The 13150-nt window shown below is 41.2% G+C and overlaps 1 protein-coding gene across 1 annotated transcript in view; it reads right to left on the reverse strand.

Moving 5' to 3' along the window:
* The window catches only part of TMPRSS7 (transmembrane serine protease 7), a 67941-nt gene that overhangs the window by 16815 nt on the left and 37976 nt on the right, over positions 1 to 13150 (reverse strand). Inside the window, exons 11-13 of the mRNA XM_033942910.1 lie at positions 11409 to 11545; positions 6599 to 6706; positions 1198 to 1308 (exon numbers count right to left, since the gene is read on the reverse strand). Coding sequence (XP_033798801.1) covers positions 1198 to 1308; positions 6599 to 6706; positions 11409 to 11545 — 356 coding nt within the window. The remainder of the gene's footprint in view (positions 1 to 1197; positions 1309 to 6598; positions 6707 to 11408; positions 11546 to 13150) is intronic.

Below are 13150 nucleotides of genomic sequence, written 5' to 3' on the forward strand. Positions count from 1 at the left end.
TTAGACATTCCTAAAGAAGCTTAGCCAGCCAATATGCTACAGGGAAAACCAGAACTGAAGGTTGATGTCTTATAACCTATTGATCCTGTCTCCACTGCAGCTTATTGGCATGCAGTGTAGTTAAGGGGTTGTGAGGGGATGAGAGGCTGAGGGAAGGGATACAGAATGTAAAAGGAAGAGCACAGCTAAAGTTAATCCAAGCTGGAAGAGGCATGGAAAGAGATACAAACATAACTGTAGCTCATTGGTCAGACATTCATAAGAAACCTTAGCCAGTCCATAGGCAGCAGGGTAAAGCAGGATTAAAAGTTGATAAGGCACTGTTTCTGAAGCTATTGCTCCTGCCTCTTCCTGCAGCTCACTCAGCCTACTTCTCTAAGCAAAGCTTGGTCTTCCAGATACTCAGAGTATGATAGAAAAATGTCCAAGTCATAAACCTACCCTAGTCCTGCCCAAACCATGCCTCTAACACGTTCCCTTGAGGTTTAGGCACACTGCAGATGATATCTGTCTAGAAAATATGTTCTGAAAATAGTGAATTGAAAGGGTTTTGTGAGAAAAACAACATCCGTCTGCTCCTTTGGACCACGTTTTGGACATTTTTCTTATTTGAAAATGAGCCCTATTATATCACATTATAGTACATGGAAGTCTTCTTGTTTTTTTGTTCAATATGAACACAATTACATATCATCTCCTTTGGTTCTTTGAGAAAATAAAAGCCTCCAAAAATTTAACTAACCCATATCACAGTAGACAGGATGTACATTTATTTACATCCTCTACTTCATGGTCTACATTGAACATTACCTTGATATCTGCATTAAAAGAAGAAATAAACAGATCATGATATTAAAGACTTATTTTTAGAGGCACACTGTCAAGCCAATGAATGCTTTTAAGGTCCACTAATAGTCAAAGTAGTATTTTTGCAACATTATCGAGGTCTTATACATCATGGGAAAGGCAGAGGATCTGCAAAACCCCAATTAAAGCAATAGCCAGGGTTAAGGAGCTCCATGAACTTCATGGATGCAATGATTAGGGTCCATGCCATGATGGAAGGAAACATTCAAAAGATTTCCACTAGTGTTACTGCTTTGTCTTCTTCACCTTCAAATATACAACCTGTTTACTGCAAGTTTAGGATGTTCAGATCTTTAACAATGTAGGAAGGAGCACAGAGATGATTCTTACTCTCGGTACAGTTCTGTTCATCTCTGCCATCTTCACAGTCATTCACTCCATTGCAGACAAATGAATTATGCTGGTTGGAGAAGCTGGCATTGCAGTCTTTTGGGGGGATAGCTAAAATTCAAAGGAACAATAAAAAAATATCTGCATCTTTCCGCACCTTGATATACCAAAGGCATCATCAATCTGCGATATCACAGTCCTGCATATTGCTGACTACCATTATAAAATGAATAATGCTGTTTGCAAGCATTATTCCAGTAGTCCAGGAGAATTGGGCCCCCACTGCTCCTGAGCAAGCCCCCCTGAGTAAGCTCCCCCCAGATCGTTACCTTAAAGCAAGCCTCTAGCTTCCAAATAACCCCACCTTTGTGTTCCTACCTCATTCTCTACTAGTTTAATGAGTCTTCAGGCAACATTGATCCTCAGTTATCCCTACCCTTCCGGTGCCATCACACAAAATGGCACCCCTGGTGGTAGTCTTGCAATACTAGGGGTAATGTTTCAGCACCAAATGGCCAGAAGCAACTGGGGATTGCCCCTCTTTGAGGATCTACTAAACCACCAAGAAATGAGATAGAATCAGGGGGTGGGTGGGTGGTTAATGGAATTTGCTTGGAGGAAGGAAAGGTGATCAGTGGAATGCCTCAAGGATCGGTGTTGGAACCGATCCTGTTCATTATGTTTATGAGCGAAATTGACAAAGGGTTAGAAGGAAAGGTTTATCTTTTTGCAGATGATACCAAGATTTTTAACAAAGTGGATACCCCAGAGGGAGTGGAATACATGAAAAAGGATCTGCAAATATTAGAGGAATGGTCTAATATCTGGCAACTAAAATTCAATGCAAAGAAGTGCAGAGTAATGCATTTGGGGATTAGAAATCGGAAGGAGCCATATGTGCTGGGAGGTGAGAGGTTGATATGCACTGATGGGGTGATAGTATCTTAAGATCTAAAGGCGAAGAAACAGTGTGACAAGGCAGTGGCTGTTACCAGAAGGATGCTAGGCTGTATATAGAGAGGCGTGACCAGTAGAAGAAAGAAGGTGTTGATGCCCCTGTACAGGTCAATGGTGAGGCCCCACTTGGGAGTACTGTGTTCAGTTTTGGAGACCATATCTGGCAAAGGACATAAAAAGACTTGAAGCAGTCCAGAAGAAAGCGACGAAAATGGTAGGAGGTTTGCACCAGAAGATGTATGAGGAGAGACTGGAAGCCCTGAGTATGTAGAGGAAAGGAGGGACAGGGGAGATATGATTCATATGTACAAATACTTGAAAGGTATTAACATAGAACAAAATCTATTCCAGAGAAATGAAAATGGTAAAACCAGAGGACATAATTTGAGGTTGAGGGGTGGAAGACTCAAGAGTAATGTTAGGAAATTCTTCTTCATGGAGTTGGTGGTGGATGCATGGAATGCGCTCCCGAGGGAGGTGGTGGAGAAGAAAACGGTGACAGAGTTAAAACAAGCATGGGATGAACACAGAGGATCTCTAATCAGAAAATAATGGGTATACATTGAAGGAACTAAGGTCAGTACTGGGCAGGCTTGCACGGTCTGTGTCCCATATATGGACATTCAGTTGAGGACAGGCTTGGGAGGATTTCAACAGCTGGGATGGTTTAGATGGGCTGAAGTGAGCTTTGATGGAGACTCCAGCAGATGAAACCTAAGCACAGTACCGGACAGAGTTCTGGGTTTCTGGCCCAGAAATATCTAAGAAAAAGAACAGTTTAAATTAACATAGAACAAAATATTTTCCAGAGAAAGGAAAAAGGTAAAACCAGAAGGCATAATTTGATGTTGAAGGGTGGTAGACTTAAGAGTAATGTTAGGAAATTCTTCTTTATGAAGAGCATAGTTGATGCCTGGAATGCCCTTCCAAGGAAGGTAGTGGAGAGTAAAGTGGCAACAGTTCAAAAAAGCATGGGATGAACAGAGGATCTCTAATCAGAAAATAATGGTTATACACTGAAGGAACTAAGGCCAGTACTGGCTGGACTTGCATGGTTGTGTCCCATATATGGTCACTCAGTTGAGGATGGGCTAGGGAGGGCTGCAACAGCTGGGATGATTTAGATAGGCCGCTAAAGTGAGCTTCAATGGGGAATTCAGTAGTTGGAACTTAAGCACAGAACTGGTCAGACCTCTAGGTCTCTGGCCCAGAAATATCTAAGAAAATAGACAATTTAATTTATACCATGAATTTTAATGCATGTAAGGTTGTGCAGACTAGATGGGCCATTCAGGATTTTTCTGCTGTCATTTACTAAGTTACTACATTAATGATTTATTTGATAGGAGTCCTCAATGCATGTGCATATCTTAGTAAAGTGGTGGAAAACTGATTAAGATATTCAGTGAGTTAAAATTTGCCCAGACATGGAGCTCATAAAAACCTGAGCCGAGTTAATAAAATGCACAACAACCATTTCATCAGCAGCTTTGCCTTGGCTCTCGCTGAGCTTGGCAGTATTACAAGGTGGGGGGTATAAGTCCACACAGATGAGTTAGTTTTCAATATCTCCTTCTGGCATTATCTGACAAACAAGCTTTTGTTCCATGCACACGTCTTCTCGTTTCATCAGTAAACATACAGTGCTTGTGTGCACTGAATGGAAAATTAGCTTCTCTATTACTACATCTGTCCCACCTGTCAATAACAGGACCAGAAGCCTCTCAGGAAGATGCTCTATCGTGTTGGGATGGGATCCCTCTTTTAGACTCAGCTGCCACTGATCAAATTGTCACAAATAAGTCACTTTACAGACTTTTCTGATTTGGAGGGGCTAAGGTCGTGAGGCTGTCAACTTCCATCCTCTGTGGGGCTTCAAGATCTTAAAGTTCTTCTAATCTCAAACAGCCAGCATTTTGAGGGTTGGATGTTAAATAAGAGATAGACTGTCGTTTCCTGAGCTAGGGAAATCATTCATGGTGAATTTCTACCATTTCTATAGACCACAAAGACTAACATAATATGTTGTTGAACTTTTCCTGATGGATAATTCCCCAAGGTCTCCCTATTTCTGATCCTTGTCCCTCCATCCCCCCCAATCCTGCCATTTGTATGCGTCAGAGGTCCCCTCCAGCTGCACTAACCCCTGGGGAACAGTTAGGCTGTGAGACCAATGATACCATTGTTAGGGTAGTTTTCCGCTGCCTCTCAAGGGTTCATCAAGAATAAGACCCCAGAATATCAAAGAGAGATTTAAACAACTGTATTGAGAATTTGGTCTTCTGAATTCATTCCACCTGTCATTCAAAGCAATTTATCTGAGCAGGAAAGAGACATTGTCTAACCATTGATACTCTGTGGCACTTAACTGGATTGCACTGGTGAATATCACCACTAACCATTTCTGTACGGTCCAGTTAGTGCCAGGGTAATCCTTGGGTTGAGTCTAAGAATAGCTGTTATTTAACTGGTTAGCGGTGATATTCAGACCACTAATCGGTTAAGTAAGTAACTAAAATTAAGACAGCAAAAAGGCTATAAGTTCATTTATGATGTGCATGAATAAGAACATAAGAATAGCCTTACTGGGTCAAACCAATTGTTCATCAAACCCAGTAGCCCATCCTCATGGTGGCCAATCCAGATCACTAGTATCTGGGAAAAACCCAAAGATTAGCAATATTCCATGCAAGCAGTGGCAACTCCAGCAGTGGGGAAGTAAAACCAGTGCCAGATGGATTTCTGTAATCTGTGTCCCTTATGGGCTGTAATCTGTGTCTAGTATGGGCTGGAGTGGGTTTAGATGTTAAATCCAGTAGCTGGGAAGTAGGGCCAGCGTAGAGCAGGCTTTCTTATGGTCTGAGGCCGAAGCAAGTTTCAAGTTTTCTTTTGATTTGATAAATCGCTTATTCAAATTTACTAAGCGAGTTACAATACAATAAAGATGAACATACATTTAGACATACTATTTAAAATTTAAAAATAATGGGTTAGACCGACAAACTTACAGACTAATTAATACACAAGGGATGGAGGAATAAAGTTACAAATCAGTGCTTTAAAGTAGAAAAAAGAACCATAGATGGGAAAAACATTAGGGAGGGGATAGTATAATCCTGGGAGGTAACTGCTTTACAATTTGAGTATAATTTAAAGATTAAAAGCATCTTTAAAAAGAAAACTTTTAAAGTTATTTTTAAAACGGCTGAGATCATTTTCCTCTCTTATATATTGAGGCAAAGTGTTCCAAAGTTGTGGGGCCATCACCGAAAACATATCATGGGGTCTGGTTCCGATAACTTTCAAGGAAGGGACTGCTATGAGCTTTTGGATTGTAGATTGTAGTATATATATTTTATACCACAATCATATTGCATGAGTGATGGTCTTCTATATCTCAGCGGGGGAGGGGAAGACATGAAATAGTGGAATTTAGTGAGTAAACTGTTGTAATAATACTATTGGATTGTTGGTTCAGTAATGCTTTGGTAATGAATGTGACTGGATAGACCATGCAGGTCTTTTTCTACCGTTATTTTCTATGTCACAGAGCTAACCAGGCACTGGTCTGAATTGCCCAGTTAACTTCCGGGTAGGATTTATTTATTTATTTTTAAAATTTATGTACCATTTTATTCCAAAACGGTTTACAAAAAATTACATACATAAAATATTATAACATTCAGAACAACACAAACAGATTCAATCCTTACATAAAATCAATTTCTCAAAGAAATGCATCTACAAATAATTGTGTTTTCAGCATTTTCCTAAATGAGCTCTTATCTCTACATTTCCTGATTTGACCAACCAGGCTATTCCACAACTTAACTCCTGCACATGTAAAAGTCATGGCATCCGTTTCCACATATTTAGGGTTAGCCTTCGTTTTCAGCAATGCTGAACTTTCAGAGTGCAATGATCTTAATGGTGGATACTCAGACATCAAACCTTTAAAACATTCAGGGATCGTACCATATAAAAATTGGTGACATATCATAATTGCTTTATATTGAATTCTGAATGCAACAGGCAGCCAATGCAGTTGTCGGAAATATGGAGTAATATGCTCATATCTTGATGTTCCAGTTATCAATCTAGCCGCAGCATTCTGTACCATCTGCAAGAGGGGAATCCCTACCCCCCTTCTGTCCGGATACCCCTTCCTCCCGCCTAAAGCTGAATATTGGCCGGGCCTCACATAAACCTCAGAAGCTAACACATTTTCAGTTAGCCCCAGATATTCAGTGCCAGTGCCCGGACATTGTCATATTGAATATCTGGAGCTAATTCTATCCATGGTAGTCAGTGTTTAAGAACATGCTGACCGTTATGGGCAGAACACTGACCAGACTGTTTTATAGATGATCTTAATTTGGATTCCAGATTTTCATATTGGCAGAGTAAAAATAAGCACACAGGTGGGAAAACTGTCGATACTAACCACAAAAGAGTTCATCGCTTCCATCAAAGCAGTCATCCACCCCATCGCAGCGCTGAGCCTGCTGAATGCATATGCCGGAGGTGCACTGAAAATGCCCTGCAGGACAGGCTGAGACAAAGGCAGTGCTGCATTAGTTAGACTTAAACGCGCCTCTATCATACACTCTGCAAAACATCTACACATAGCACAAGTTGCGATGCATGCTTTCAAAATGTACATTTCTTTCTAAATTTCCCTTTCTGTTGCTATTGCAATATATTGATGCAAACTAGACTTCAAGACAACAAAAACTCTGATCCTATACCCATCCCAGCTATTGAATAACACAGGTTACATGGAAGAGCAAAAATGATCAAGAGAATAGGATGACTTCCCTAAGAGGAAAGGCTAAAGCAGTTAGGGGAGATATGATAGAGCTATATAAATAATGAGCAGAGTGGAATGGGTAGTTGTGAAGTACTTGTTTACTCTTTCCAAAAATACCAGGACTAGGGGGCATGAAATGAAGCTACTAAATAATAAATTTAAAACAAACCAGAGGAAACATTTCTTTACTCAACGTGTAATTAAACTCTGGAATTTGTTTCCAAAGAACATGGTACAAGCAGTTAGATTAGCAGGATTTTAAATAAGGTTTGGCTAATTTCCTGAAAGAAAAGACACTTAACCGTAATCCCCCATTGCCCCAGGTACATTAGCTAGATTGTGAGCCCGCTAGGACAGGAAAAACTGCTTGAGTACCTGAATATACACCACTTAGGTTATAAGTGGTATATAATACTAAAATAAAAAAAGATGGACTTGGGAAAATCCACTGCTTATTCTTAGTATATGAGCCATGGACACACCAATTCCTCTTACTCCTCGTTAGTAGAATCTTGCAACTAAATGTCACAGAGTCACCAGAGTAATCAATCCAGAGTAATAAGTTTATTTAGAGGTACCCCTGTTTGATACCCCTTGCGAACCTCTAAATAAACTTATTACTCTGGGTTGATTACTCTGGTGACTCTGTGACATTTAGTTGCAATATTCTTAGTATAAGCAGCATAAAATCTGTTTTACTCTTTTGGGATCTTGTCAGCTACTTGTGACCTGGGTTGACCACTGTCAGAAACAGGATAATGAGTTTGATGAACCTTCAGTCTATCCCAGTGTGGCAACTCTTACGTTCTTATGATTACAAGGCCTGTGCAATAGGTGTCACTATGGAGTGGCAAGTACCCCATAGTTTTTGCCCTATCACTTAGCTTTATATATGCTTCCTAAAATGCACAGCTTTGGCAATAAAGAACAGTGAAGTTGCAGGGCCTTCCATCTTGCATGTACTGCGACATGTTCTGCCAGTTCTGGTCCCACCCCTCAAAATAGGAACTGAGATGGAAGGCCTGCAGCTTTACTGTCCTTTATTGCCACTGCTGCACATTGCAGGAAACAGTCACATTGGAGGAGGCAGCAGAGAAAAGAGAGATGTGATATTGGATTAGGGGGTGGGGGGAACTTGTGGCTGTACCACTAGACTACCAGGGCTTTAAAGGTAAGGTCTAGAGGGGTCAGGGAGGCGGAGTAGTTTAGAGTCGGCCAGAACGGGACATGAGACGAATTGTTACTGTCCCGGCTCACCGCTATACCACCAGGGCTTCAGGCAGTCCTGCAGTGAGCATAAGGGCTGGATAGGAAGGAAGAAGGGAGGAAAAGAGGGCTGGGTTCAAGGCGGGGCACATGAATATAAACCTCTCGGTTTATATTCAAGGCAACCTCTTTTTCTCCTTTTTTAGGAGAAAAAAATATTACCTTGGTTTATATTCAGGTAGGTTTATATTCGAGTATATATGGGAACCCCTAATAGCATAATTACACTAGCTTCATTATTTTTAACAATGATCATCATCTCTGTTTTTGCAATATTCAAAAATAACTTATTTTCATTCATCCAATGTTTAACTGAACTTATACACCTATTCAACTGCTCCATAAATTATTGTCCCCAATTTAAAACAGGAAAGAAAAATTGCACATCATCGGCACAAAGCCAATAATAAACATTCAGCTGTTCAAATGCCTTTCCGATAGGAGCTACATATATACTGTATATATTAAAAAGAAGAGCCAAGAGGGCCAGTCCCTGAGGCACCCCACATATAACATCTACAACCTCTGACACTTCATCTCCACTCAATACCCCCTAAAAGATCTAATTTTTTTAATAGGAAAAGAACCATTGAAATACCTTTCCTTTCACACCTATAACTCTTCTTTTCTGCAACAGTAATCCCAAATCTACAGAATCAAAAGCACTAGACACATCTATCAGAACCATCCCTTGTCTAATCTGATTAACTGTTAATATGAGTAATGTTTCAACTCCATGTGCATCTCTAAAGCCATACTGAAAATGATCTAGTCCATTCACTTTATTTATGAGGGCAAATCAAAAATTAAAGGCAATTGTTAAATGCAACATATGTACTTGTACATTGTCTGTTGGATATTTCATTCATGAACAGTGTCTAATCCACACAATCTCTCTACTACTATATAGAACTGAAAGACATACGCAGCGATGTACATTTTGACATTTACTTACTCTCTCTCCCTCCCTCCCCCCTTCAACCCCTTCAGGGACAATGCCAGTCATATCTCTCTTCCCCTAGACCTGATCCCAGTACTCTCTTTCCTCTCTATAAATCATTCACAGCTCTCTGACTCGTGCTCCAAAATGACTCCCTCTTCCTCCCCTATTCTGTCCTCAAATAAGTCCCAAGTTCTGAGAACAGGGACAGGTTATGGCTAATTTGTTTCTGATGCAGCCCCTCCAATGTACTTCCTGTTGAAACAAACACATCAGAAGAAAAAACAATCACTTTGCTCCGTTTTCTGCCCTCTTGTTTCTCCTCATATCAGTGGCATACCCAGACACCCAGTTTAGGTAGGCCTGAGCCCAAAGTGGGTGAGCATGATAACCTGGCCCCAGCCTGGCATCTCTCCCGTCCCTTCCCTTCCCTCACCTACAGGCAATCTGGTGACTTTCAACAACTCCCCTCCCCCTTCCCTCCCTGTGTACCTTTTAAACATGAGTTCTTCACTGGTAGTGAGCAATGACTCATACGCACTGCTCGCCTCAGTCCCAGAGCCTTCCCTCTTATGTTGGTCCTTCTTATGCGGAAACAGGAAATTACATCAGATGGAAGGCTCTAGAATTGGCAAGAGCATTACATATTTATTATTTATTTATTAGAATTTATTAACCGCATTTATGAAGATATTCACCCAAGGCGATATACAGCAAGTACAGTTCAACGTAAAACTTACAATTTTTGTTAACAGCTTAACAGTAGTAAAAAGACCAAATATAGTCAAACCTCGGTTTGCGAGTGATTTGCAAGACGAGCAAAACACTCCCGCAAATCGTACCTTGCAAAACGAGCGCCGTCCCGATAAATGAGCTCTCTGCTCCCGAATTAAGCCATCTGCCATCCCGATAAACGATCGCGTATGTGCGCATCACATGTAAGCACACACAACATTGATGAGCACTGTGCTCATCGACGTGCGTGCTTACATGTGACGCGTGCCTACGCGATTGTTTATCGGGACGGCGACCGGTTTAATTCGGGAGCTGAGAGCCTGGCAGCAGGACCTGAGCTTGAGCTGGCAGATGGCAGAGGCATCGCCCTGAAGCGAGAGGGCAGATGTACGGAGAGCTCAAGGGTTGCCAGTGCTGAAGGGGCTGCAGCACCCGGGCATCATCCAGGCAGGTACCCACCCCTGGGCCACCATAGCAAACCTTTTGGGTTGTGGAACGAATCATCTGAGCTTCCTTTATTGCCTATGGGGAAATTTGCTTTGCTATATGAGTGCTTTGGATTATGAGCATGCTTCTGGAACAAATTATGCTTGTAAACCAAGGTACCACTGTACAAGCAAACACAATAAATGAAGTAAACTCAAAATCAGCAAATTAAAACTTAATAATAGGACTACCATGAAACAGTTTCAAAAATATACTTATGAGTCGATGATCACTGCTGGCAAAGAATTTGTGGTGTGCGAGGGGAGAGTTTATTGGGGATCCCTACCAGCCACATCACAGATGCATTGCTGCTGGTTAACCCTGTGCCCATCTATGGCTATGCCACTGCCTGACATGCTGCTTGTACTGCCTCTTCTAGCATCACTCCCTCCCCTCCCAGCAGAGTCATTATTCTGTCCTTTCTCCATCCCCTTCCCCCAATTCCTTGCATGAGGCTGAAGGGGAGGAGCTTGAGAAGCCCATCAAGGACCCAGATAAAAGGATCATCTAATGGCAAATGCCAACATTGCCTGTGCGTAAATGCAGGCTTGTGCAAGGAATGTACTTTTATCCATATTTACATGCATTTTCCATTTTAAAATATATCTGCTCAAAACAGGTGCAAGTATCTCTGATACTCTGTACCTGAAAAAAGTTGCAAAGGTCTAGAGCTCTTCCTCTTTGAGAATAACCGCAAGGCCCTGAGGTAACAAATACCCTCTGACTTTTCACCAGTGCAAGCGGTTGAAAATTCCCTCTAATGAAGGTCATTTTCAAAGTCATTTCCCTTGGTAAAAATCAGTCTAGTATTTTTATAGCCATCACATTATGCTATAACAGATAACCTTTTATAGCAAATGAATGTGTTGGGTGGCAGCTCACACATAATCAAGATCCTTTAGTTTCTACTGACAAAACATGTGGGGTACACTTTTTCAGGCATTATATTTCATCTTTGAAAGCTGAAACGAGCCCTGGGAGAGAAATCAAATGAAAGTGAGATGATGAAGATCTTACGAAGGCTGATGTTATAATTGCCATACTCAGCGAGGAACGGTTCCTGAGAGAGCTTGGAGCTACAGTGGAACTCAACATTAACTGTGGGACTTGCAATCCGGAAGACAGTTTGATGGTCAGTGTAATAGCCACAGTACCTGAGAAGACCAACACATATATTAGGACCTGAACATGCCCCCCTGTGCAGTTGTTAATGCTGCCCTTACAGCAGGAGTCTTCGCATTCAGTCCTTGAGATCCACAACAAAGGCTGGATTTTAAGATTTCCACAATAGGTATATAAGGCAAAGAAACAGTGTGACAAGGTGGTGGCTGTTGCCAGAAGGATGCTAGGCTGTATAGAGAGAGGCGGGACCAGTAGAAGAAAGGTGGTGTTGATGCCCCTGTACAAGTCGTGAGGCCCCACTTGGAGTATTGTGTTCATTTTGGAGACTGTATCTGGTGAAGGACATAAAAAGACTTGAAGTGATCCGGAGGAAGGCAACAAAAATGGTAGGAGGTTTGTGCCAGAAAACGTATGAGGAGAGACTGGAAGCCCTGAATATGTATACCCAAGAGGAAAGGAGGGATACGGGAGATATGATTCAGACATTCAAATACTTGAAAGGTATTAACGTAGAACAAAATCTATTCCGGAGAAAGGAAAATGGTAAAACCAGAGGGCATAATTTGAGGTTGAGGGGTGGTAGATTCAAGAGTAATGTTAGGAAATTCTTTTTTACAGAGAAGGTGGTTGATCCATGGATTGGGCTCCCGAGGGATGTGGTGGAGAAGAAAATGGTGTCAGAGTTCAAACGAGCTTGGGATGAACACAGAGGATCTCTAATCAGAAAATAATGGGCATATAATGAAGGAACTAGGGTTGGTACTGGGCAGTCTAGTATGGTATGTGTCCCGTATGTGGACATTCAGTTGAGGACGGGCTGGGGAGGGCTTTGATGGCTGAAATGGTTAAGATGGGCTGGGGTGAGCTTTGATGGAAACTCCAGTAGATAGAACCTAAGCAAACTACCGGGCAGGGCTCTGGATCTCTGGCCCAGAAATATCTAAGAAAAAGGACAATTTTCATTAAATGATTGATTTATATGGAGCATATAGGGTTGGGCAGACTGGATGGACCATTCTACCCAACCATATCTGCCGTCATTTACTATGTTACTATATATGTTACTATTTGCATACAATGGAAGAAGTAAATGCAAATAGATCTCATACATATTTATTCTAGAAATCCTGAAAACCAGGCTGGATTGTGGATCTCAAGGATTGGATTTGAGGACCTCTGCCATACAGCATCTTATGCCCCTGTCGATATGGGCAGCAGTGCCGGATTTACCTATAAACTACATAATAATAATAATAACTTTATTTTTATATAACGCCATACCACAAACAGTTCTAAGCGGTTTACAAGGGAAGAGACTGTATATAGACAGCGACTTTACAGAGAACTTTCGAAATTACATTGGCATGCTAAGTTTAGTCAGGTTTATCTGGAAGTGTTTTGGAAGTACCAGCTTAGGGCCTCACAAAACTTCAAAAATTGGGGGGGGGGGGGAAGGGGGTTCTGAAAATATGTGTTTTTAAAATCAAACTATTTAAATGATCGAGAATTTAGGTAATATTTTAAGCATAAATTTTATGTTTTGAGACTTATCAGTTTTCATTATTACATATATTAATAAAAGTGATGCAAATTACTAACCCCCCTCTCCCATTACAAAGCTGTGTTAGGCTTTTTTT

This window comes from Geotrypetes seraphini, chromosome 4, assembly GCF_902459505.1.
Source record: "Geotrypetes seraphini chromosome 4, aGeoSer1.1, whole genome shotgun sequence".
Lineage (NCBI taxonomy): Eukaryota > Metazoa > Chordata > Amphibia > Gymnophiona > Dermophiidae > Geotrypetes > Geotrypetes seraphini.